The 23,993-nt window shown below is 37.1% G+C and overlaps 1 protein-coding gene and 2 long non-coding RNA genes across 3 annotated transcripts; 1 reads left to right on the top strand and 2 right to left on the bottom strand.

The window, feature by feature from the left end:
• Positions 1-25: 25 nt before the first annotated feature.
• On the bottom strand, positions 26-4,600 carry LOC110771753 (uncharacterized). The gene is made up of 5 exons (XR_015835811.1): positions 3,937-4,600; positions 3,169-3,289; positions 2,105-2,352; positions 1,221-1,374; positions 26-508 (listed from the first exon to the last, which is right to left on the bottom strand). It is a non-coding gene; the product is annotated as an uncharacterized LOC110771753 (long non-coding RNA).
• A 1,575-nt stretch (positions 4,601-6,175) lies between these two features.
• Positions 6,176-8,405, bottom strand: LOC110747671 (uncharacterized). The gene is made up of 4 exons (XR_015836021.1): positions 7,601-8,405; positions 7,437-7,509; positions 6,758-6,865; positions 6,176-6,547 (listed from the first exon to the last, which is right to left on the bottom strand). It is a non-coding gene; the product is annotated as an uncharacterized LOC110747671 (long non-coding RNA).
• A 5,978-nt stretch (positions 8,406-14,383) lies between these two features.
• On the top strand, positions 14,384-16,270 carry LOC110771723 (putative inactive ATP-dependent zinc metalloprotease FTSHI 1, chloroplastic). Its single transcript, XM_088253091.1, has 6 exons — positions 14,384-14,460; positions 14,529-14,803; positions 15,111-15,194; positions 15,277-15,389; positions 15,471-15,720; positions 15,862-16,270. Exons 1-6 carry the CDS (start codon positions 14,415-14,417, stop codon positions 16,048-16,050), a joined length of 957 nt encoding a protein of 318 aa, XP_088109217.1. The 5' UTR covers positions 14,384-14,414; the 3' UTR covers positions 16,051-16,270.
• The last annotated feature ends 7,723 nt before the right edge of the window (positions 16,271-23,993 follow it).

The raw sequence follows: 23,993 nt of genomic DNA, 5'->3' as shown, positions 1-23,993 counted from the left end.
GAAAGATGAAGGGGCATGATGCATAGATGTTGAGTGAGCATTTTATTGGTGAGCAAACAAAAAATGAATCTTTCTTTTTTATGATAGAGGCTGATGATGATGATAGGCTTAAACATTGTTTTTGGGCTGATCCAACATCTAGAAGAGCTTGTAAGTTTTATGGTGATGTGGTTGTATTTGATACCACTTACAATACTAATCGGTATGGTATGGTATTTGCCCCATTGGTAGGGGTTAATAACCATGGTCAAACTATTCTTTTTGGTTGTGGGTTCTTGAGCAATGAGACCACTGAGTCTTTTCTTTGGTTGTTTGAGCAGTTTAAGAAAGCTATGCCTGCTGGTCCACCCAAAATGTCAGATTCCGATAGGTTATGTGACGCACATATCCGCCTCTTCCAAGGGCGGTCTTGATCCGAACAGCACGCCTTGAGCTCCACACAAGCAGGTTCTCTACAGTCACATTTGAAACCCCACCAGACATCTCACTGCCTATTGATACGCCAGCACTGTTGCATTTCAGCCAAGGGTAACTTTGAGTTACTACCAGATAGACACAACAAAGACATATACAGACAAGGGAGTAAAGGAATAGTAACACTATTCTCTGATAGTATTAGGACATTAGTGAACTAATGGATGTCCGAAATATCTGACTACATGTTGACAATCAACTAAAGATGAAGTTTCTCCTTACTAGTGCAGTTGCTGCTATATGGCACCCAGCACTGGGCCGAGAGCCGTACAGGTAGAATGCCTAACAGTGTTCTATTCAAGACTGATGAACTGACCATTCCTCGCTTCCCACTCAGAAGCTTTGAAAGACCAGCAATTCTCCTCACCCTCTTCATCTCTTCTTTTTTGTTGTTTCTTTTATTATTCGTTATTATTCAGTATTTTTTGGGTTAGCATTTCAGTCCAAATTGAAGACCATATTCATAAATGCTAAAACCAATTGGAGCTAGAGGGCTTAGAATGCCTGGACAGAGGTATCAAGGAATTTTACAGGGAGTGCTATCTGCATTACCTGTTGCCTTCCGCACTCCAGTGTGTGAGGGTAAATACATACCCTGCACTGGAGCTGAATGGCTCCCCTCTATTTTAATGATTAAAGATACATAACATGATGCCAGGACCAGGATACAATGACAAAGTAGTATTTTTTACTCACAAGATGGCAATATACATGCAATTAAAGCCTGCTAGAAGCATAATATTCACCTGACCGTAGAGCGGACAACAAGATTTCTAATGAGTATATTCTTCGATGACCGTCCGTAAGAAATTCCATACTGATCCCAGCCACTTTTTATTGCAACCCCATCATCCCCCACGCTGATGTAACAGTCCTCAGTCACCATATCCTCACATGAATCTGTTTATACCAAAAAATCAAAGTTATTCAGTATTGATTAGATGATAAACCAATCGCTAAAATCACAAGAGCAAACCAACAAAATGTAGCTCAAATTATACATGAAGAGTGCCCAGACAATTTCATCACATGAGACTTTAAGCCAGATGTGGTCAGTTTTTTTTTTTTGGGGGGGGGGGGGGGGGGGGCGGGGCATACAAGAAAATTCTTCTCTCTCTCTCTCTAATACACACAGACATGAAAAAAGGATTAACAATTAACAAGTTGGTAGGATGTCGATGAAATAATATTATATATGTTAAGTTTAATTCTTTCTGCTCCAAGTGGCCTGGTTTCCATACTCAAGCAACCCATGCAACATCTAGGCAAAGAAAACCAAATAGCATGGCAAGCCTTTATAATCATCATCTCTCAAAAACACAATTGACTTCTCCCTGTTCATCGATCAAACCTGTTTAGTTGGTTAACAAAACTATGAAACCTAAGAATTGGAGCATTTCTGAACGTTTAGTGTAAACTGCACAGTTCACTTTTCACTTTATGTCTTTTGTGTCACGCAATATCTTTTTTTAGTGTCAAATGGTGCATTTAAATATTTATAAGCTCATCTGCAACGGATAAATAAAGAGAATGGCAACCCATACAAAATACACCAGTGCCAGAATAGCATTATTCAGCACATCAAACATAAAGTCGGGCGAAAAAACCCCCCCGAGTAGGATACGCTTACCAGATCTATTCCATCAGTATTTGGAGCTTCAACTACAGGAGCCAAAATCGTAACATTCCTAATAGTAACATTTTTGCAGTCATATGGATGAAGTGTCCAAAAAGGAGAATCATGCAAAGTTATATTACAGATCAAAATGTTGCTAGACCCCATAATCTGAACAAGTGGACCCCTAGTGTGGTTCAGAAGCTTCTGCCGGTACTTCTTCCACCACGTTTGACCCTGTCCGTTTATGGTACCATTGTGCCCTGTTGGTCAGTGAATACATAAATATAATTAAACAAGTCAGAAATTGAACACTTGGAAAGAAGAGAAGTGTACAACTTAGACGTGCATAATAATGTCCATAAGAGTGCACTGGATACGCCTACCTTCTGATTGACATACAAAGTATGCAAGTTATAAAACCAGCCACAACATGTTACTCTTGTAGCAAGATGGTCTGATTAAGTATCCATGGCAAAAATGACCGCCAGCAAGAAAGATGTCTAGGCTTGAAAACTATGCGATCTAATGGAAAATTAGGATCATCAACTTCCCTAGAACACATGATGGTCAAGTGGATGACGAGAAATGAAATGAAGGCAACTTCCTGCCTCTGGTATTTCAATCACAATAGACTAATATGCTTTATCAATCCATTTTTAACATAAAAATAATTTGCCAATTCTTTCATTGTCTTTGCCATATAAATTGTCAGGATCAATCAGGATCAACTTGGTTCAACTGAAGACCTACGGTGAAAATCTAAATGTTACCAAATTAAATAATGTTAATGAAACGGGAAACTATTAATCAACCTTTTATTTACAAGGTTCAACAGAAAATCATCATTGACTGCTAAGATGGCTAACTCATGTAATCTTTCTTGATTTTCACAAATTTCAACAAATGCTATATTCATGCTTACAGGCTATAACAACCATACGAAAACTTATTGGTGTTTAATATCAAATTGGATCCCACATAGATTAGCTTTTAAAACAATTACTTACTTCCAACTAAACAGTACTGCTATGAACTAAACATATAAACTCAACAGGAGAAAGGATGAAATATCTTACCTGTTATAACAATATCTTTAAGATTTTGACCATGAATCAAACTCCCATACCGAGACCCAGGATGCTATCTCCCATACCCATACGAAGGCAATGGAGGCATCAAAGGCCAATACTTCTCATCCTGTCATGCGCAAAAGAGAATGCATCATCAGAAATAACTGTAGTGATGTGTAGGAATTGTGTGTGTGTGTGTGTGTGTGTGTGTCTATATGAGAGAGAGAGAGAGAGAGAGAGAGAGAGAGAGAGAGAGAGAGAGAGAGAGAGAAAATCATGGAAGGATCTAAAGAATATTAGCAAAGCCACATAGACTGCAAATTATTTTTTTGGTGAAAATGAAAGATTTTTATATGCTAATTTGAATGAATCCATAACATGATGCCGGTATGTGTATTTGGGGTGAAGGTGTAACAGCTCCAAAGCTTGATTCCTAGTAGCCTTATGTATTTAAATGGTCAGGTGAAGCACCACATAAGTCTGGTTCAAGTCAAATTCTCATCTAAGGATATAAACATACCTCGTCTATTCTAGAGATCATGGCACTGGGATAAGCAGGCATATCATCTATAACTGTGTGCATGAATTGTTTTCTAGTTTCTCAATCTCCAGTGATAAGTTAACATTCCAACAAAGCCCAGAACCTCTAGGTTCTGGAAAACCCATATGCAGGGATCATTTTCAGGAAAAAAAAGATTAATAATTGTAGGGTCTTTTCACAAAAGCCATCTAAAAGAATACGATAAGGAAGGCCTCAGTGTTCAAAAAGCTTACCACCGCCTTTTTGGCCCAGCTTGGAAATAGCCAACACAGCCTTCTCGAAGGCCTCAGTGTTCAAAGTAACCCCATCACCCACTGCCCCAAAATCAGTCAAATTGAAAGACACAGGTCTCAGCTTTGGCATGGCTCTCACCGGAACTCGCTTAAATATTGAAAACCCATCTACAATATTCCTCTGCCACACAAAAACCGATGCGAATGCCGCGATCCAAAGCACAGTGAAGAGGGTTTTGTGCGAGGACAAGAAGGTCAGGAACCAGCGCTTCAAGTCCAGCCTTTGGTGGTGGAACCGCCCTAGTGGTAAGGTCCACACCATGGTCAATTAGACTGTACAACAATGTAAAGCAATGATCTTTTTCACAGATGAACTATTGGGTTGGACCGATTTGATGCAGAAAATCGAATGGAGCTGTAGACGGGTGGTTGGGGAAGTCGGGGTGTTTGATTTTTGATAGCATGGAAATTGTGGTGAGACGTTAATGTTGTTGGTGATCAGAGTCCGGTGGGTTTGGATTGTGAAATGGTGAACCTTGAGTGCAATTGAAGGAAGGTGGATAAGGTTAAAGAGGAAATTTTGGTTAAGATTTAAAAGCTCCGGGTTTTTGGGTCACTCAGCAACCAGAAAACAAAGTTTGGAGCTTTTGGATTTGAGAGGAGTTCTGGGAGAAATTATACAATGATACAGTATCACCACGTCAGCTTGTGATACTCCCACTCAAGATCTACCATGTGTCCTTTTTGAAAAGAAAATTAAAAAGAATTTACACCTGGACTTTGTCTTACAAGTTTACCCTTCAACATTAATTATCCTAACCCCTCTCCCCCCTCTTCCCTGTGCTATTGACGCCACCTAGCCGTCTAAACATCTCCCTCGCCACCCAGTCGTCTTCCCTCCTCCCTCACCACCCACCCGGCCTTTCCGTGCCTCCCATTCTTAGTAAAAAGTTAAACGTATTTAGAAAGCCCAGAAATTTTGAAAATCAGTGCAAACCCATTAACACATAAAACAAAAATCTTCAAAATCTCCTATGACGACAACCCACTAGTGAAAGAAGGGTATGTTTGATGTTGATATTATTGGAGGGGGACTGCAGCCAAGCGGCGGCAGTGCAAGGTAGGTAGATTGCCGAAAGGGGAAACTGCTACAGTCTTCTTGTTTTCTTTTTCCTGTTTTTACAGTTCTTATTTTATTTTATTAGGGGTAAAGTTGGAAGATAAAGTCTAACAGTGAAAAAAAGTTAATTTTCTTTTCAAAAAAGACACGTGGTAAGTTTTGAGTGGAAGTATCACCAGCTGACGTGGTGATACAGTATCATTGTATAATTTCTCGAGTTGTGGGGCAGTGACGCGAGTGACAGTTTAACAGGCAGTCTCATGGAAATTTCACGATGCCTGTATCAGGTCGCGCCACGTGTGCAGGAAAACAAGCTCTGTTTAATTATTATTATTTTTTCATTCACTACCAAATATACATAATACATTCAATACAGGTAGTCTTTAGAATGTGTTATTAAATAGGTGTTCATAAAACAAAATATCTAAGAACAGTCCACATTGATTGCACTACCGAAACAATGTGTTTAGATAGTCAACTTTAATGTTATTGACCAATTAATTTTTAGTAAGTTCAAATCTCTAATCCTATTTCTGTTAATTAAAAAAAATTATTTTGTGATAGCCTCTCTCTCTCTCTCTCTCTCTCTCTCTCTCTCTCCCCTCTTCTTAATTTATAGTCTCTCAACTCATAATAGTAGCATCCGCAATAGGATGCAAATGGAATGTGAAGTAACATTGCAGGAAATACGTATCAGATAATATCAACAAGTTAGTCGACTGGTGATGACAGGTTTCAATATTAATTCATTAATATGCCTGCTTGGTCGCTATGCTATGAGAAAGCAATGGATTGGATGAGCCACACCACCTACCCTTTGTATACTTACCCCACTCTCAACTGGTTGAGCAGATGTGACTATTTTGTTAACAAAAATGGTGTATAAGTCAAATTGGATTTCTTTATAAAGAATATTTAACAAATTGTTAGAATTGGTTTGTTACTTTTATTTTCCATTGCTTGTGACCCATTTATAAATTAAAATAGGATAAAGATTAAGTTTGATTCATCTATCAGAATAAATCAGAACTCATAAAAGTACTCCCACCCACCAGCTTCTCTCAACCCTAAAAAAACAGAAAAATCATTTCACTTTTTTAAAATACATGACTGATGGCATCTCAGAGGGACAAGAAGAGAGAATTTCCATGCAAATCAAGGAATGTACAAAATAAAGGCATAACATAATGGCTGAAAAATATACTCGAGTCGATTCGACGCACAACATAAAGGCATCGGTAGCACCCAGGAAGAAGATAGAGGACCAGGTGAACATGTACCAGCTTGAAATTTAAATGTCATTTACATGCAAAACAGTCAAAGTAGATAAACCATACTAGTCTGCAAGTACATTCAGCTACAGGAATTAACAGTACTTAGTAATTCTGCAGCATCGGAATGGTCCCCTGCAAAATTAAAAGTCCGTCCTTTCTTTTGAGGAATGCTACCACTTGAATTGAATAAGCAATCACATCTGTTTCAGTTATCCTGCTGAAGAAAAATTTGGCAAAAAGCATTGTAAAATCAAAATGTGAACTTTTTTTGTAACAGATTAATCCCAAACCCATCTGTTGTATATTGCAAATATATCATAAAAATTTCTGAAATTTAAACTACAACAAAATTGCAAGTTTACAAATTCAATTAATCATGCATGGAAAGCTGAAGAACAAAGTTGGAAAGTTAGAATAAGAGTCATACCTGTCCTTTAGACTTGCATATGTCAAACTGCAAAGTTGTAAACATCATACTAAACTGCCTCAACTCTTATCTATCTACTGAAAAAAATGCTTTCCCGAGTCAATAGCCCTGAGTAATTCACACACAAAAAAATTAGTTTGAAAACAACAACCAAAGATGCATTGTAGGTGTAGGGTACTTTCACTTTCACAAAAGCTATCTAACAAAGCCCAGAACCTCCAGTGATAAGTTAACATTCCAACAAAGCCCAGAACCTCCAGGTTCTGGAAAACCCATATGCAGGGATCATTTTCAGGAGAAAAAAAGGGTTAATAATTGCAGGGTCTTTTATCTAAAAGAATACCATAAGAAAGCAGATATTCGAAAACACATCTAGCATGCGTGAATGCTATCTCCAAGTAAATGCCAATCAAATGAACAAAGGAAAGTTACCAATTGACTTATATACAATTCCAAATACGAAAAACAAATAAAGGATAACAAAATCTCCCTAACTATTATCAAATGCCAAGTTCTAAACATTATTGTATAGAAATGGCCAAAACTTCCAGGCAATGAACTTTGTAAGTCTTGTAGCTGATGCTAACCAAACAGAAAAACATAAAAATTACCAATTGGGTTCCTACTATTACAAAGCTCATAACATAATTTAAAGGCAATTAGCATAGTAAGTACTAACCTTTACGGGAAGGAGCCAATATGAACAGACTCTTCCAAAATTTGTTCTAGGCCCATGGCAGCGATCCTTGTGGCTTTTCCAAGATTAAAACAAAAACAAAATTAGATTTATCCCAGAAAAATTACAAAAACAAGAACAAGAAAAAGATTGGAAAGAAATATCACCAAGTATATTTTCATCCTCTCTCTGTTTGTCGTCTCGCTTGGTGCTGTCATTGGCACTGACATTGCTCGCATTTGATATGCCACTGTTATTTGTAGCTTTGCTACTCTTTTCTTTAATCCTCCTCGGATTCCACATGACCTTTGCAAGCCAAACCATGAGAATCAGGTCAACAACCGAAGTCCCCAGTTTGGCGAAAACGGACCCTCTGCCAATCAGCCATTTTTGGGCGGTTTCGAAACATCTTCGTTTGATGGACGGAGGATTGCATGTTGATGGAGGAGTGAATGGTGGACTGAATGTGTATGGAGGAGCGAATGTGGATGTTGCATTGACCAAAGCAGAGGAGTTAGAAGTGGCCCCATTGACCAGAACAGAGGAGGTAGAAGTAGCGTATTCTCCAAGAAAGTTGATTATGTGCCAATCTTGGGCAGAAATTGCTTCTTCCAACGCAGGAATGGTCCCAATTTTATTCTTTTTCAAAATTGGAGAAAAGATCTGAAAGAAGCGTTTCCACAAAATAGTCTTTGCCTCAGAAGTAGAACCCAACGCTCTGTTCAAGGCATTACCTTCGTCATCCGTCCAGTTCATGCTCTTCAATTCACCGAAGTAGTCTTCAAATTCTGCGAGCCTTTTGAGGACATTATACAGATGCTGGAGCTCAGCATCTGTTGTTGGACTCTGAGCCATTTTCCAATTCGGGGGTTTTGTAACAATTGAGGGTAATGGATTTTTTTTAGGTAAGAATTTAGTAAAAATTGGGGAAATGGGTTTCGGAAAAGGTAGGCTACTCCGAGACGAAGACGATGAAGTGAAGCAAAGCAGTCTTAAAGCGGCAAAACTTCGCATCTGATGCATGCGACCTTACCCTAATTCTTATGGGAACCTGTAAACACCGTTAGATCAACTTTAGTTGATCTCATACGGCCGTGTCTGTTGCCGTTGGATCCATTAAGGGGATCTGGCAACGCCCCGAGATCAACTGGCTGTTGGATTGGGCTCAGACCATCGATCCAATCTCTGCTGAAAAGCACGTGGAAAAAGAATGAATTTTTTTTTAAAATTTTTAAAAAAGGTCTCCTGATTTCTGAACAAAAAAAATATGAATGAATAAATTAGGGGTATTTTGCTGAATTGCCCCTTGAACTTGTACATAATATCAATTTACCCAATGATATATATATATAGTCCCGATCTCTTGGACCACGGGGGTCCAAGAGATTTGTGGTCACTCACCGTTGGATGTAAATTCAACGGTTCACTCACTCTTGCACTCCTTTTAAGAAACTTTTTTGAACCATTGGATTAATATCCAACGGTAGATGACCACAATTTCTTGGACTCCTGTGGTCCAAGAAATCAGGACTATATATATATATATGCGGATCCGTGGCACCATATTTTTTACACAAGTTTTGACACAATTTTTGGGCCATTAAATTACTTTACTTTTAATGGTTGAGATTAAACCTAACATGACAAAATAATATATTTTTCTTTAATTAATATTTATACATTGAGATTAAAATTCTGATACTAATTAAGAATTCATTCTCTCTCATCTCATTAATTATCTTTAATTCATTCATTCTCTCTCTTTCTTCTATAGAGAATTGACGCCTCATCTTCCTTTGCTTCTTCTTTCTCACTCTCCCGTCCCCTTCTCATCCCCAAAGCCACCCTCACCACCACCACCACTCCAACCCCTATCCTACCTAAACCACAAATCCCAGGGACTCTCTCTCTCCCCTTCCTCTCCGGCAACTCTGTCGCACACCTAGGGCCAGTCAACACCTACAAAGCCATCGTATAACCCAGATTTATCCCCAGCACAGCCACTCTCTCTTTGACCCCGTCAATCGCTAGCCCACCCCACCCGGCCCTGTCTATTCTTCTATGTCTGAAATTGATTTTCTTGACGTGCTTCCTGAGGTGCTGAGGCACTCTTTGCCCTCGTAGATTTTCCACCAACCCTCTGCAATATCTTATTTCTGAGTGATATATCATTATACTAGTCAACCGCATTTCACATATAATTGGTCTTACTAATTAACAACCTTTTATGCATCTACAACAGTCATTTATGTGCCCTCAATTTGTTCTTCTTTGGATAAGATCTGGGGAACCTATTGTTAAATTCTCAATTTTTTACGTTGTGTTTCTATTCCTGTGCTTCAGTTCTTGTGGTGGTTGTGGTGGTATTGGTACTCTGAAAGACAATTCTAAGCTCACGTTTTCCTAATTCTGTAAAAATCATGAGCTTTGCTTGTTTTCTGTGTCCAAAGTCCGAATGTGCAGTGTTGTTCTGCTTCTCTGTTATTTCTCAGTGGCATTGTGAATGGCCGTGGCTACGTAGTTTGGAGGGTGGCTGGACTGACGGATTAAGGGAAACTGATAGGAATAGTGTTGTATGAATAAAAGATGCCTTTCCTTGAGGGCATGATGTTGTATAAGTGATACTAGTTGCCTGTATATACTTGTTTTGAGTCTCAACTCTTTTGAAAAGCCCTTGTATTTTTTTTATTTGGTTTTTAATAAAAACCACTCTCCAATACCCAAGAAGATGAATGTTTGTTCAAAGAGAAGAGACTGTAATTTAGTGTGAATGTAAGCGTGGTTCCATTTACATTCTCAGTGGGGGTTTTTTCCTTTTCGTCATTGTGTGGGGGTTTTTTCCTATGTGGGGGTTCCATTTGATCAGGTTCTGTGTGGGGGTTTTTTTCCTTTCATCATTGTCCAACCATCAGCCGTTTCCTGACCACCTCCAATGGAAAGATGATTGTGCATAGCTTCATTCAACATATCTTCTATAAATCATCTATGTAAAGAGAGAGAGAGAGAGAGAGAGAGAGAGAGAGAGAGGTGTGCGTGAGAAAGAAGAGAGATTACCAAGAAAGAAAGAGAATTAATGAATTAATGAGATGAGAGAAAATGAATTCTTAATTAATATCAGAATTTTAATCTCAATGTATAAATATTAATTAAAGAGAAAAATATTATTTTGTCATGTTAGGTTTAATCTCAACCATTGAAAGTAGAGTAATCTAATGACCCAAAAATTGTGTCAAAAATATGGTGCCATATATATATATAGGTATACTAGTGATTTACCCCTTAAACTTGTACCTAATTTTCGATTTGCCCCCTATCTATTTTTTTAAAGAAAATTAAGGACCTCAATTATTATTTTTAGTCAATTTTCCCTCTACCCTTAGATTCACTCACATTTCATCCAATTAGTGTTAAGAATGGTCACATGCCTAATTAATTATAAAATAATGTTATAAAACAATAAAGAAAAAAAAAATGAAAACAAAAACATTTCCTAGCCCCATCTTGCTCCCACCAATCCCTAGCCTCCCTCACCGTCATCCCCTAACCAACCCACCATACTCTCTCCCTCTCTCTCAACACAACAAGCACAAAATACACAAATTTACTTGCCCTTCAAGGCCAATCAAGAGCCACCATTCTCTACTCTTACTATTATTGCGCAGGCTTTTTTTATTTCCTTGTTTAATTTACTAAAAATAGAGAAACCATGCCTTCCACTGTTGCAGAAAGGGGGAGGTGAGGGGAGGGGTCTATGGGGTGGGGGATTGGTCTGGGAGTGGAGGGTGGTGGTCATGGGAGAATGGGAGGAGAAGAAAAACCTTGAGGAGAGGTAGGTTGGGCTGGGTTCGGGGGATGAAAAATACAGAAGGGGGAAGTGGTGAGGGTGTTTGGGTCAGCTGTTTTGGGAAGTGGATGTTGCTGCTCTTTTGATAGCAGAGCACTCTCCATTGTGTCCAAGGCCATGACTGCTGCTCTCTGTAGGAAGTTCCATTGCTGGGGCACTGGCTCTGAGGATTTAGAAGAAATTTGGGACTTTTGGGTTGTGTTTTCTTTTGGGTTGGAAGTGGTGGAGGGAGTGAAAAGGGTGGTTGATGAAGATGAGAAAGGCTACTGATATTAGGCTTGGAAAATGGGTCGGGCCGGGCTAGCTCGGCCCTAAGAAGTGTGAGCCCAAGCCCTATCTTTGATGGGCTTTTTTGGCCCTAGACAACTATTGGGCCGGGCCGGGCCAGCCCTCTATGAAATATACAAAGCTCAGGCCCTACCCACGGGCCAAACTCTTTCGGACTTTCAAGACGGGCCTATATGGCCCTTGTCTGTATTAATATATATAACATTAATAAATCTTGAAATCAATATAATATTTAGAGATTTTAAATGCCAATTAAAGCATTTACCAAAAATCTCAACTAAAAATTCAGTTAAAATCCAAATGGGGCTTTCAGCAACCCCAATAAGAATTTCAAATGGAATGCCGATGTAAAGAAACATAGGTAAAGTAAAGCTATTTATAAAGGAAAAAACAATTGTGTTGGTGTGTGAAGTTGATGTGGGACATAAATAGACACCCACCCCCACTTACTCTTTCTTTTTCTTCCTTCCCAGCCTCCTCCACTTTATCTTTCTGCTTTTGCTCCTTTTGTTTTGTTTGAACTTTGAAGTATTGCCCAATCCCACATCATTTTCTTAAGGCAACCTCCCATTTTTTATCCATTATAAAAGGCTTCCAAATATCAATATTATTGCTCACAAAATATCATTAAATATAAGTTAATTAATTATATTGGGCCGGGTCGGGCTTTTCAAGGGCCTCAAAACAAAGCCCAAGCCCTGCTCATAAGTTGTCGGGCCAGGCTAAGCCCGCCCAATGTGTCGGGCCGGGTTCAGGCTGGCCCATCGGGCTTGGGCTTTATTTCTAGGCCTAACTGATATGAAGTGGTGTGTTTGGGGATTTGGAGAAGGGAGGAGGCTTGGAGAGAGCAAGTGAGTGTGTTTGGGGTTGATTTTCTGTGAATGGGTTTTCTGCTGAAGAAAATTGAGCTTGAGGAGAAGAGGGGGAAAAACCCAATTGGTTTGTAGCTAAATTTGATGAGTTTGTAAAAGAAAGGTGGTGTCTTCTAGTAGTAACAGGCTTAACCCATGTGCCTGTTGTTGCTGCAGCAGTGGAAGGCAGATTGGAGCAACATTTGGAGCTTCTGGGCAACTAGACCCTCTACGACAAATTACCATAGAGAGAGAGAGCGTTTATTTCAATTTTCTGTTTTTTATTTTATTTTTCATTTATTTATTTATTTTTAATGTACAAAATGACCACTTTATCCTCATATTTAACTGCAAATTGGATGAAATGTTGCGGATTTAGACGGTAGGGGGGAAATTGGCAAAAAAAAAGAGTTCATATCCTTAATTTTCTATAATAAAAAAAGGATAGGGGGTTAATTGAAAGCTAGGTACAAGTTTAGTTTGAGTCTTATATATATAAGAAAATTAAAGACTCAAACTAAATTTTATTCTCAATTTCCCCCCGCCTTCTAAATTCTCAACATTTCATCTAGGTAAATAATTAAAAAAAAAAAAAAATTTGGGAAAAAATTAAAGAAAATAGAAAAAAAAAACCTCCCCATAGTCGACACCTTTCTTCCCCACCATCGCTATCACACCTCTCCTCACCATATTAGTACCTAATCGACCTTTGACCCAATCCTAGACCCAAGACCACCCCTTCCCCATCACCGCCTCCCCTCTTAGCAGCCCATCCTCCCACAGCCACCGTATTCTTTCTCTCCCCCCTAAAAATTTACTTTACACACCCGATCATCATAGCCAACCCCTCATCTCACCGACCCAAAACAACTCCTCCCCATCCCCCAGCTCAGCCACTCCAATCCTCGATTGAAATCACATCAGCCAGTCATCCAAAAAACAAAAAAGAAAACCCTATCCCTACCCACAAACCCAAACCCATTCGCGCCCCCTCCCCTTTGATTTTTTGTATCCCCCACAGCCTTTAAGGTCCAGACCTATTTGCCTCACAAGTTCATTGCCTCCTCAACCAAAATCTCGACCCCAAATTGCATAACCCATCAATGGATTCAAGATATGAATAAATAGGGCTATTTGGAGGTGGGGGCTGATGAGTTTAGTCGGAGAGAGAGAGAGAGAGAGAGAGAGAGAGAGAGAGAGAGAGGGAAGAAGGGGTCTGGTCACAGAGAGAGGGAAGAAATGGTGGGTAGGTCCCACCCCTATGTTTATTAAAATGATTTTTTATTCATTTTATATGTCATATCATTTTATTTTATAGTATTTAATTATTTTTAACATATGAAATGACCAAGTTGCCCTCATATTTAACGGCAAATTGGATGGAATGTTGAGAATTTGGATGGCAGGGGAGAAATTGAGAATAAAATTTAGTTTGAGTCCTTAATTTTCTGGAAAAAAAAGGTCAGAGTTAAATTGATAATTAGGTACAAGTTCAAGGGGCAATTCGGCGAAATACCTAAACTAAGGCATGCTTACTTACCTAGAAAGGGAATGAAAGGAATGAGAGTCATTCCCATTCCTGATCAATCCTTTCTTTACTTGCAATGGGAATGAAAAGTGACGCGGGATCATGACCCTAAATCATGACTTTGATTCTTGACATAGGGGCATTCTGGATGGGGGAAGTGATATTGGGCATGGGTGAATCGGAATGGACATTTTTCTACCTAAATTATCCTCATATATTTTGTGAAAACACTAAAAAATGTGCTGGGCTTGTTTTGGGTTTTTTTGTTTTGAGTTTTTTGTGTTGGGCTTGTTTTAAGTTAATCAATAGTAGAGATGTAATTTATAGGAACTTCAACACTCCTTTCTTATTAATAAATAGTTTTTGAATAGGTTTCTAAAGTGCATTCCATATGGTCCCAGCAATGACTTCAATGGACATTCTCAACGGCGAGATTGGATGTTTTGAAAATCCACGCAAGCAAAGTGAAAATGTCAGAGTCTGTTGATTTGTCCAGCTATGCACAGAACTTACCTGGTATGCATCCGTCTTTGCTGTTCCATATAATTTGGTATTTGGATGACTAAACATTTGATAATTATTAGGATGGACGGGAGCAAAGTTGGCTCAGCTGGTCCAAGAGGCTGCACTTGTAGCGGTGAGGAAGGGGCATGAGTCAATTCGTCAGTCGGACTTGGATGATGCAGTTGATAGACTTACTGTAGGACCAAAACGGGTTGGAATAGAGTTAGGTCATCAGGGACAATGTCGTCGAGCCACTACTGAAGTTGGAGTTGCAATAACTTCTCATCTGCTTAGGCAATATGAGAATGCAGAAGTTGAATGCTGTGATCGTATCTCAATCATCCCTCGTGGTCAGGTGCTCTTTCTGCTTCTTTATCTTCTTTTTTGCCCATAGGCTGATTTGTAAGTTGTTGCTCTTATATGTTTTCAACACTTTCTGATGGATTAACAGTTGTGTGGTTCATTACATACTTAAAAGATGAAAAATTAATTTTACTTAAAACTTGTCTTTTTAAATTAATTTCACTGTTCATTTGCACGTAATGACTAATTTGATATAACTATAATAGTATTATGACCAAAAAAGATATAACTATAATAGTAGTATTTGACTCTGGAGTCATCTTTCCTATCACTTGTTACTTATGGAGTGATTTGTTCAGACATTATCGCAAGTTGTATTTCATCGACTTGATGATGAATCATACATGTTTGAGCGCCGGCCACAATTGCTGCATCGCCTTCAGGTTAGCTTTTTTATTGTTTATGGTTTCCTTTTAACTGTATCCTATTCATTAATTTTGATTTTTTTTTTCTTTCCCCATGCAGGTTTTACTTGGAGGGAGGGCCGCTGAAGAGGTCATATATGGACGGGACACATCAAGGGCTTCAGTTGACTACCTTGCTGATGCATCTTGGCTTGCTCGTAAAATTTTAACCATGTTAGGCCCTTATTCACTACTGTTTTTCTAACTCCCTGCTTTATGTGATGTTGTAATGAACTGATTGTTCACTCCTTACAGTTGGAATTTGGAGAATCCAATGGTCATACACGGAGAGCCACCACCTTGGAGGAAGAAAGTTCAATTTGTAGGCCCTCGGCTGGACTTTGAGGGATCACTGTACCACGACTATGACCTAATTGAACCACCGGTGAACTTCAATTTAGACGATGAGGTTGCGAAAAGGACTGAAGAGCTGATACATAATATGTATGACAAAACACTTTCTTTGCTTAAAAGGCACCATGCAGCCTTGCTTAAAACTGTGAAGGTAATTGGTCTGCATGTAAATTTGCATCTTGGAAGTGTTACCGATATTTATCCTTCAAGTGCATATGATTGAATTTCTTGAATATCTGATGAGGTTTTAAGCGGTGTAATGACTTGCGGGCTTCTTTGACTTTCATTTCAGGTTCTTCTTGAACGCAGGGAAATTAGCGGCGAAGAAATCGATTTTATCTTGAACAAGTACCCTCCACAGACACCCTTAAAGCTTCTTTTTGAGGAAGAAAATCCTGGCAGCCTTAAGTTCCTCAAACAGGAACAGGAACGTGAGTTAGAGTATGCCCTTCTAACTCAATCCAAAGGAGAAACCCTATGATTAAATGAAAGATCCCATACATGGGGGCTCTCCGTGTTCTTTGTGTACCGTGCATGCATGAGGACTGCATTGGCAGCTTCATTGCCATCAAGAGCGTGAAGAGCATGAATGAGATTGTGTCGTGTAGTTTTGTTGTGTGCTACCCAGAAGGTGTAATCTATCTTTTGTAATTCAAAGCAAGCCCATTTTTCCTTTTTATTGGGCTTTTTATTTTTGTTAATTTGTTTTGTTCTTGTGTTTGATAGATGTAGCTCAGCTGTAGTTATTAGAAAAAGCCAGGAATGTAAAGGATTAAGAATTCCAAATTCATCTGTACTTTTTTCATTTAAACATCAGTGAGATCAGAACTCAAAAAAGCGTTTCCACAAAATAGACTTTGCCTCAGAAGTAGAACCCAACGCTCTGTTCAAGGCATTACCTTCTTCATCTATCCAGTTCATGCTCTTCAATTCACCGAAGTAGTCTTCAAATTCTGTGAGCCTTTTGATGACATTATACAGATGCTGGAGCTCGCCTTGGACTGGAAAGCTTGCTCCTTTGAATTCACCTTGGACTGGAAAGCTTGCTGCACCGATTGTTCTGTTGATCTATTGATTCTTTTTTCATGTTCTTCTAATGAACCAATTATTCATGTAAAGAAAGTGTAGATAAATCTTTTGATTCTTCTATTGCGGCAGCGACATGATCATATTTTGGCGGTAGACTTCATAAAGTTTTCTCTACGATTTTCTTGTCTAGAATTGTGTCCCCATAACATCTGATTTGGTTCACAATCTCAGAAACCTTTGTGAAGAATGCTTGAATGGATTTGGTGTCTTTCATAAGTAGGTTATCACATTCCCACCATAAGGATTGCAGTTTGATGGAGATCACTTTTTCTGAACCTTTGAACTCAATTTTGAGAATTTCCCAAGCCTTCTTTGATGTTGTTGCTGAAAGTAATCTTGAAAAGAGATTTTTGCTTACTCCTTGTTGAATTAGGAACAACGCCTTTGCATATTTTTTCTTATTTTCCTTATAAGTCTGTTGCTTTTCTTGTGTTTCCTTTCCTGCTTTTGAAGTTTCTTGTTCCTCATACCCATCTTCTACAATATCCCAAATATCCTGGGAGATAAACAAAGTCTTCATTTGAATGCTCCAATACTCATAATTCGCACCATAAAAAAATAGGTATTAGACTATGGTACCAAATTTGTTGGGGGAATGATCACAAAACTGAAGGATAGAATGGAAATATAAAGTAAGGCAGAGAGTATTTGTAAAAACAGAGAATTTATAAACTGATTTTATTAACTTCTTCGATATAACAGCAGCCCATAACATTGGTTATTTATAATTACATTTACACCTTTACATAATAAGACACAACTCTTGAATTAATTCCAAGAGATACAGATGCAACTTTTGATATCTAAAAGATACAACTTCTCAAATAGTAAAAGATACAACTCTTCATAAGAAACCTATAGAAAAAGATACAACTAAGATGCATTACTTTTAACAAACCAAAAAAAAAACTTTAACTAAAAGATTGATGATGTGTCATACGTTAGATGGTTAGATTATTTGGGTGGCTTAAATTTCACGAAATGCAGGTAAATGCACAAATTCTAAATGCAAAGGCTCAATATCTGTTGAAGACCAGGGACCAAGTAATTTGTTAAATATCGTACAAGTAATTTGTTCACGTTATTAATTGTTGCACAAATAAACCACAGCAACCAAACTTGAGTTGAATTGAAATATTAATTAATTATTGATTAATTGTTTGTTTCCTAGCTAAACACGACTTCCATTCCAACTATCTTCTTCCTCTTGCTGAACGAGATTCTCATTCTCTTTTCCAAGCCGAGATGGAGCCATCTCTGGAACCCAGAAGCGAAGATATCCCTTCTTCACTTTCTTCCCCTCAAGAAAAAGATAAAAACCCTAGCCTTTTTTCTATTCCCGTAAGCAAAACGAGCACAGTATATGAAGACACTAAATCATCAACAAATATTCTTATTTCTAGACGAAGAGTCGCTGGGACTGAGCTGAAGGGAATCCTTGGCAGTTGCTGGTTTGGAAGAAACTTTTTAACCGGATGCATTGATCATCTATTAATTTTGATACCGCATCTTTTAATATTTTCGATAAAAGGTAACTATTGTTGATTTGTTGTTTCAATTTAATTTACTTGAACATTGAACATTTAACTTTATGACATCAATTGTGATACTTGTTTGTGTCTTTGTTTTTGGTAAATGCTACGATTTTGTATCAATAATAACATGAATCTTTAGGTACAACGAGAATAATATTCATATATATATATATATATATATATATATACTGAGAGAGTTTTAGTTGAAGGATTCCTCAAATAAGCTTATTTGAGCGATACTCTTGTAGGGCCCACCACGCATTGTATTTCAATGATCGTCTATTTGTTTTGATATTCCATCAAAGATCTTCTTAGCAAAAAATCAATTGACCACTCAATTCGATGGTTTTTATTACAGTTTTTTCTTGAAGCACTTTGTTCGTCTATTTTGTTGGTCCTAATAGTATCATTCAAATAAACTTATTTGAAAGATCCCTCAACTGAAGCTGTATGTATACTTATATGTATAAGTATAGAGTTATTAGATACTTATATTTAAAGTTGTTACTAAAATTATTTGTTTGATGAATAAGTAGGGTTGGCGAAGCTAAGGGCTAAGAGAAACGAGCATTCACCCTTAATGGACTTACCCAGGGATATCATCCTCGATGTTCTTACAAGACTGCCGGTAAAATCACTTTCTGAGATTTGTTGCATATCTAAGACCTCTTTAAACATAATTGATAATCCATTTTTTGCGACATTGCACACTTCACGTTTGCTTAATTCTGCTGTCAATTCTACTACTGCTGGTGAAGTACAACTTATGCTTCTTGCTTATTCCTGGTCCTCTCGGGATGATAAGTTCTTAACAGCCTTGCAATCATTGAAATACAATGACAAGAATGGATTGACAAAAAGCAGACGTTGCAAAACAAATATTTTATCTCGAGTTGGTGATTATGAAGTAGATTTTGTTTTTTGCAACTTGATTTGCCTTCAACAGAAGCGGGCATTATTTAAAGCTCCATGCTTATTGATCAATCCTCTCAGAGGAGGAGAATTTCTTGAGCTCCCAATTAATGACCTCATTCCACCATATGCTAGAAAGTGGTACGGCATAGGATTTGACAGTATAACTAGCACTCACAAGATTGTTTGTGTTTTTAAAAGTGTACTAGACAAATACCAGAAGGCTTATGTTTATACATTGGGCACAAGGTCATCATCATGGCGAGAAATACACTCAGTTCCCCAACGTGAGTTAAGTAGAAAGAATGTATTTGCATATGGAGACATGCATTGGTTGATTTATAGAGATGTGGATGGGAGAAACCCTAATCGTTTTATCTCTTTTGATTCCAAAAAAGATGAATTTGTTTGGACCCCTTATCCTAATTCATCACAAGGTTTTATTCGTGGTTTGGAAGCCATGCACTTGCTTAACTTGAGAGGATGTTTGACCATTGTGTCATCTGGGAATTTGTTTATTGAGATATGGGTGCTAAAAAATTATGAAAAAAAAGAGTGGGCATTAGATTACAAAATTGACAACGAAATGTTGCCTCGTGGTTCTCCGCTTAAATCAATTGAGTCTTGTGGTGAATTGGAGAACGGGATATTTTTCACTGATACATATCCTCTTATGTTTTACTTTTGGGACATAAGATATAAATCCATAAAATATATCAGAGGTGATACATTATTCCCAGACATGTTCAGTTATGATAATCTATATTATCATCTTTGGGGTAGGAGGCGGTGGCAACCCAGGTTAAGCATCTTCAGTTGTACTAGAGGCTTGATTTCCTTAAAGACTTATGGCAATTTAGTTGAAAGACGAGTGTGCAGGTGGAAATTTTTTGAAGCAGCAAAAACGAGGACATGGGATTTTGATTGATCGAAAGAGAAGTGTGCATCTCCATTGCCTTGCCAAGCCTTATATTCAAGTCTTATTGAAGTAGTTGTCCTATTATCAGTAACTGAAGGACCCAAAGAATATTCAAGTTATTTTTGTTTTGTGTGAAAGTTTAACTTTTTTATATGCTATTTTATTTTGTATGAGTCCATAACATTGATGCCAGTATGCATATTTATCTTTGATAGTCTCTCTCACTGGGTACTAGTGGGCTCAAGAGAAGAACGTAAACCATATTTTCATTCAAGTTACAAAAACCCAAGTTCACAATTTCACATTTCAGGGCTAATATTTGTCGTCCCATGAATGATTGGCAGTTTCTGTTTGTGTCAAAATTTGATTTTGTCTGATCTAGTTTTAGAGGTTAGATCAGCTCTAGTTTTTGTTTGTTTTTTTAAAATTTTAATTTTTATATAATTAGATTGACCTGTTGGTTAACTGCTTTCTGCTAATTAGAGTGAAGCCCATTGACTTTTTATTTATTTTCAGATATTTAATTCTTTATTTTTGTATTCCAATTTTACCCTTTTAGGTAAACTAAGAAAATCCTTGATTTAAATGCACTTTTTGTTTTAATTTTAAAATTTGAATTTTATACATCTCCATTGCCACCATGGCACACCTGAAAAATTCTTTAGTAATCATAAAAAAATTTCCAAATTTGATGAACCTAAAAGCAATTTGGCATTGCTGCGCTGTGAAAATAATCGCTGTCAAATCTGCTATGAGAGATGTGAGAGAGAAAGCAGTTTGACATTTGGTAAACTTGTTGTTAAAAGTGTAGTTGATATTGATTCTCGCATAATTAGAAAATTATTCCCGCATAATCATTAAACCCAGCGCCTCTTCGAAACTGATTCCTTCATAATCAGAAAATAAAAGCACCTCATTAGTTGCTTTCCCTTATAGCTTTCTCTCACAGCAATTTTTAACAATAAGTGATTTTCTCATAGTTTACCAAACGAGCTGGGCTTCCCAATTTTTTTTTAAAATCACTTATCACTCCAAATAAGCAATGCCAAACAGGCACCTAATCTCTATGTAGAATCTAACAAAAAATATATTAAAATAAAGAAACATACCTAGCTATTTACAAGACCAACATATATGTAAAGGTAGATGCAGAGAATGGTGAGACATTCAAAATACTGAAAATTGTTTTTAGTTAATGAATTTATTAAGCATTGAAAATTTTCATTAAATAAGAATTTATCTATATATATAAAGCAAAAGGCAGAGAATGGTGAAACATTCAAAATACCAGAAAATGCCATTGGTTAATGCAAACATTAAGAATTGAAATTATTAATTAAATGAGGATAATATGGTAAATTCACACTTTTTCATATTTTAAAAAAATAAAATTAAAAGAAAAATAAGATAATGACCTATTTTTATGGAACACAACTACCCATTATCTTTTTAAATTTTAAAATAAATTTTAATTTTTTAAAAAAAAGCCTCTCGCAAGCGCGGATGCGCGTGCGAAGAGGCTAGTATATATAAAGCAAAAGGCAAAGAATGGTGAAACATTCAAAATACCATAAAATGCCATTGGTTAGTTCAAACATTAAGAATTGATATTATTAATTAAATGAGGATAATATGTAAATTTACATTTTTTCATATTAAAAAAATAAAAATAAAAATAAAAATAAAAATAAAATCAGATAATAAGTCATGCTTTTATACGCATGTGCCAAGGGGCTAGTATATAGTAAAATTAACATTTTTTTTCAGATTAAAAAATTTTAAATAAGAACATGGTCCTATTTTCATGGGACAAAACTTCTCTTTTTTTTTTGTTGGATTATCTTTCTTAATTCTAAAGTATAAAACAAAAACAAATTGGCACACATGTTGGCGTATGCCAAGGGACTAGTTAGATATATCTCAGTACTAGGTATTTAAGCAACCTATATCTAGACACAGTATATTTCATGTGACCATATCAAACAAGTCTACAAAACTTCCGGACCAAAAAAAAAAACAAGTCTAAAAACAAAATATGTCTACAAATAAAATATCTCATATATAGGTAGGCTGCAAGCAATTAATCAGAAGTAATAACAATTCTGTTATAAAAAATTCATTAGTTAAATTGAAATCTTGATTATTTATTGGGGAAGTAATTGTTTGTTTCCTAGCTAAACACGACTTCCATTTCAACTCGCCTTTGATTTGCTTTCCCTCTAAGAAAAAGGAAGAAAAGAAAAAAAAGGGTAACCTTTTCCTTCTTTTTAACCCTGACCTGCCCCTTTTTTCTACTCCAGTTAGCAAACTGCAAAAGGAGAAGGCTAAAACTTGCGCAATATATGAAAGCACCAAATCATCAACAAATATTCTTATTTCTGAACGAAGAATGGCTGGAACTGAAGTGAAGAGAATCATCAACAAATATTCTTATTTCTTAACCGATGCATAGATCTTCTACTAATTTTGATGTTATAAAAAATATAGTTTTCCGCTTCCGTAAAGCCAAAGACAAAACTTTTATATTATAAATAACATATAAATAAATTGGAAAGCTTTTAAGGTACAATGAAATTGAAGAAAACAAATTGATAGGTAAGTAAAAGCAAAATAAATAATAAGTATTAAGTAAGAATGTGAGTTTGGTATGGTGAAGCACGTCAAAGACGCTGTCCTAAAGCCTTTGTAACCTCCCTACGTGCAGGTACTGACGGTCTACAAGACTCCAAGATACGACCCCTGTACACAAACTCAGGATCCACTATGAGCACGTTCGTAGATGGATATAGGTATCCAAGTCATAGAACCGTTGCCAAAACTAATAATATAAGTAGAGAATATATAAAAGGTAGAAGAAGAGAGAATCAGATTGTGGTATGTGATATTTTGATGGTGTTGTGGTTGTTCAAATGTGAAAGAGGAGTGGCCTTTTATAGGCATCCAATAACATGTAACCTTCACCATATTAAACTAGAAAATTAAGTAGAAATAAAACATGAAAATTAAATATTTATAACCCCCACAATAAATAAAATAAAACATCCAAAATAATAAATAAATAAAAACTGTTAAAATTTTAAAATATTTTTAAAATTCCAACAATCCCCCACAAGGTTTTCAAAATTTTACCATGAAAAAAAAAATAGTGAAAATATATATTTATATATGGGCAACATAATACTATGCAATAGGTATAGGTGTCTCTCGGGCTTGAACCTTCACTTAGTGATGATAGTCTCAATTTGAGGAACCTGGGTGTACAAAGTATTGAACTCGACACCTTTGACCAAATTTCAACATATCCCACACATAGTATTGGTTGAGACTTGGATGTGGGGTAGCGCTATTTATGGCCATGCGCTAAACTTGATTCTCATGAGAGTTACTAGATAATAGCCCAATTCTCACAGTCACGGCCTCACGACGTCTCTCACTTAGGTGAGTTCTCCAAGAGTACATGTGACATGCACCCTGCAGGAGTTTGCCAGCCTCAAAACTCATTCAGGGATAAATCCTTTCCTGACGTCACATAAAGTAGCACTTTTGCCTTAGGGATGAGCATAAGAATATCTCAAGGATATCTCCATAGTTTTATGAGTGCTATATGAGTCACGCAATATGGATTGTTTCTGCCACATTGAACTTCCTTCATGGGATGCCAATCACAGAAGTTGGGTTACCTCCCTAGGTGACTCCCTTACGGGCCTAAGCACATCCCCCTCAGCATTTTGCATTAATAGCCTCCTCCACGAGGCATGCATATCAGAACTAGCCTTCACAAGGCATATATAATGTAGGCCATGTCTTTGTTCTCCATTTTAGCGCACTTTAATTGGAAATTACATACGCATCGGTATACATTAAAGTATAATGTTAATACATCATACATCAAATCTTATGATCAAGAGTACCTCTCAATTCCTTGGTACCCAAATATGAGTTTCTAATGGTCCATGAAACTTAGAGTAA

Source organism: Prunus avium, chromosome 5 (genome assembly GCF_965620075.1).
Source record: "Prunus avium chromosome 5, drPruAviu1.hap1.1, whole genome shotgun sequence".
NCBI lineage: Eukaryota > Viridiplantae > Streptophyta > Magnoliopsida > Rosales > Rosaceae > Prunus > Prunus avium.
This window is presented reverse-complemented; position numbering and strand designations above follow the sequence as displayed.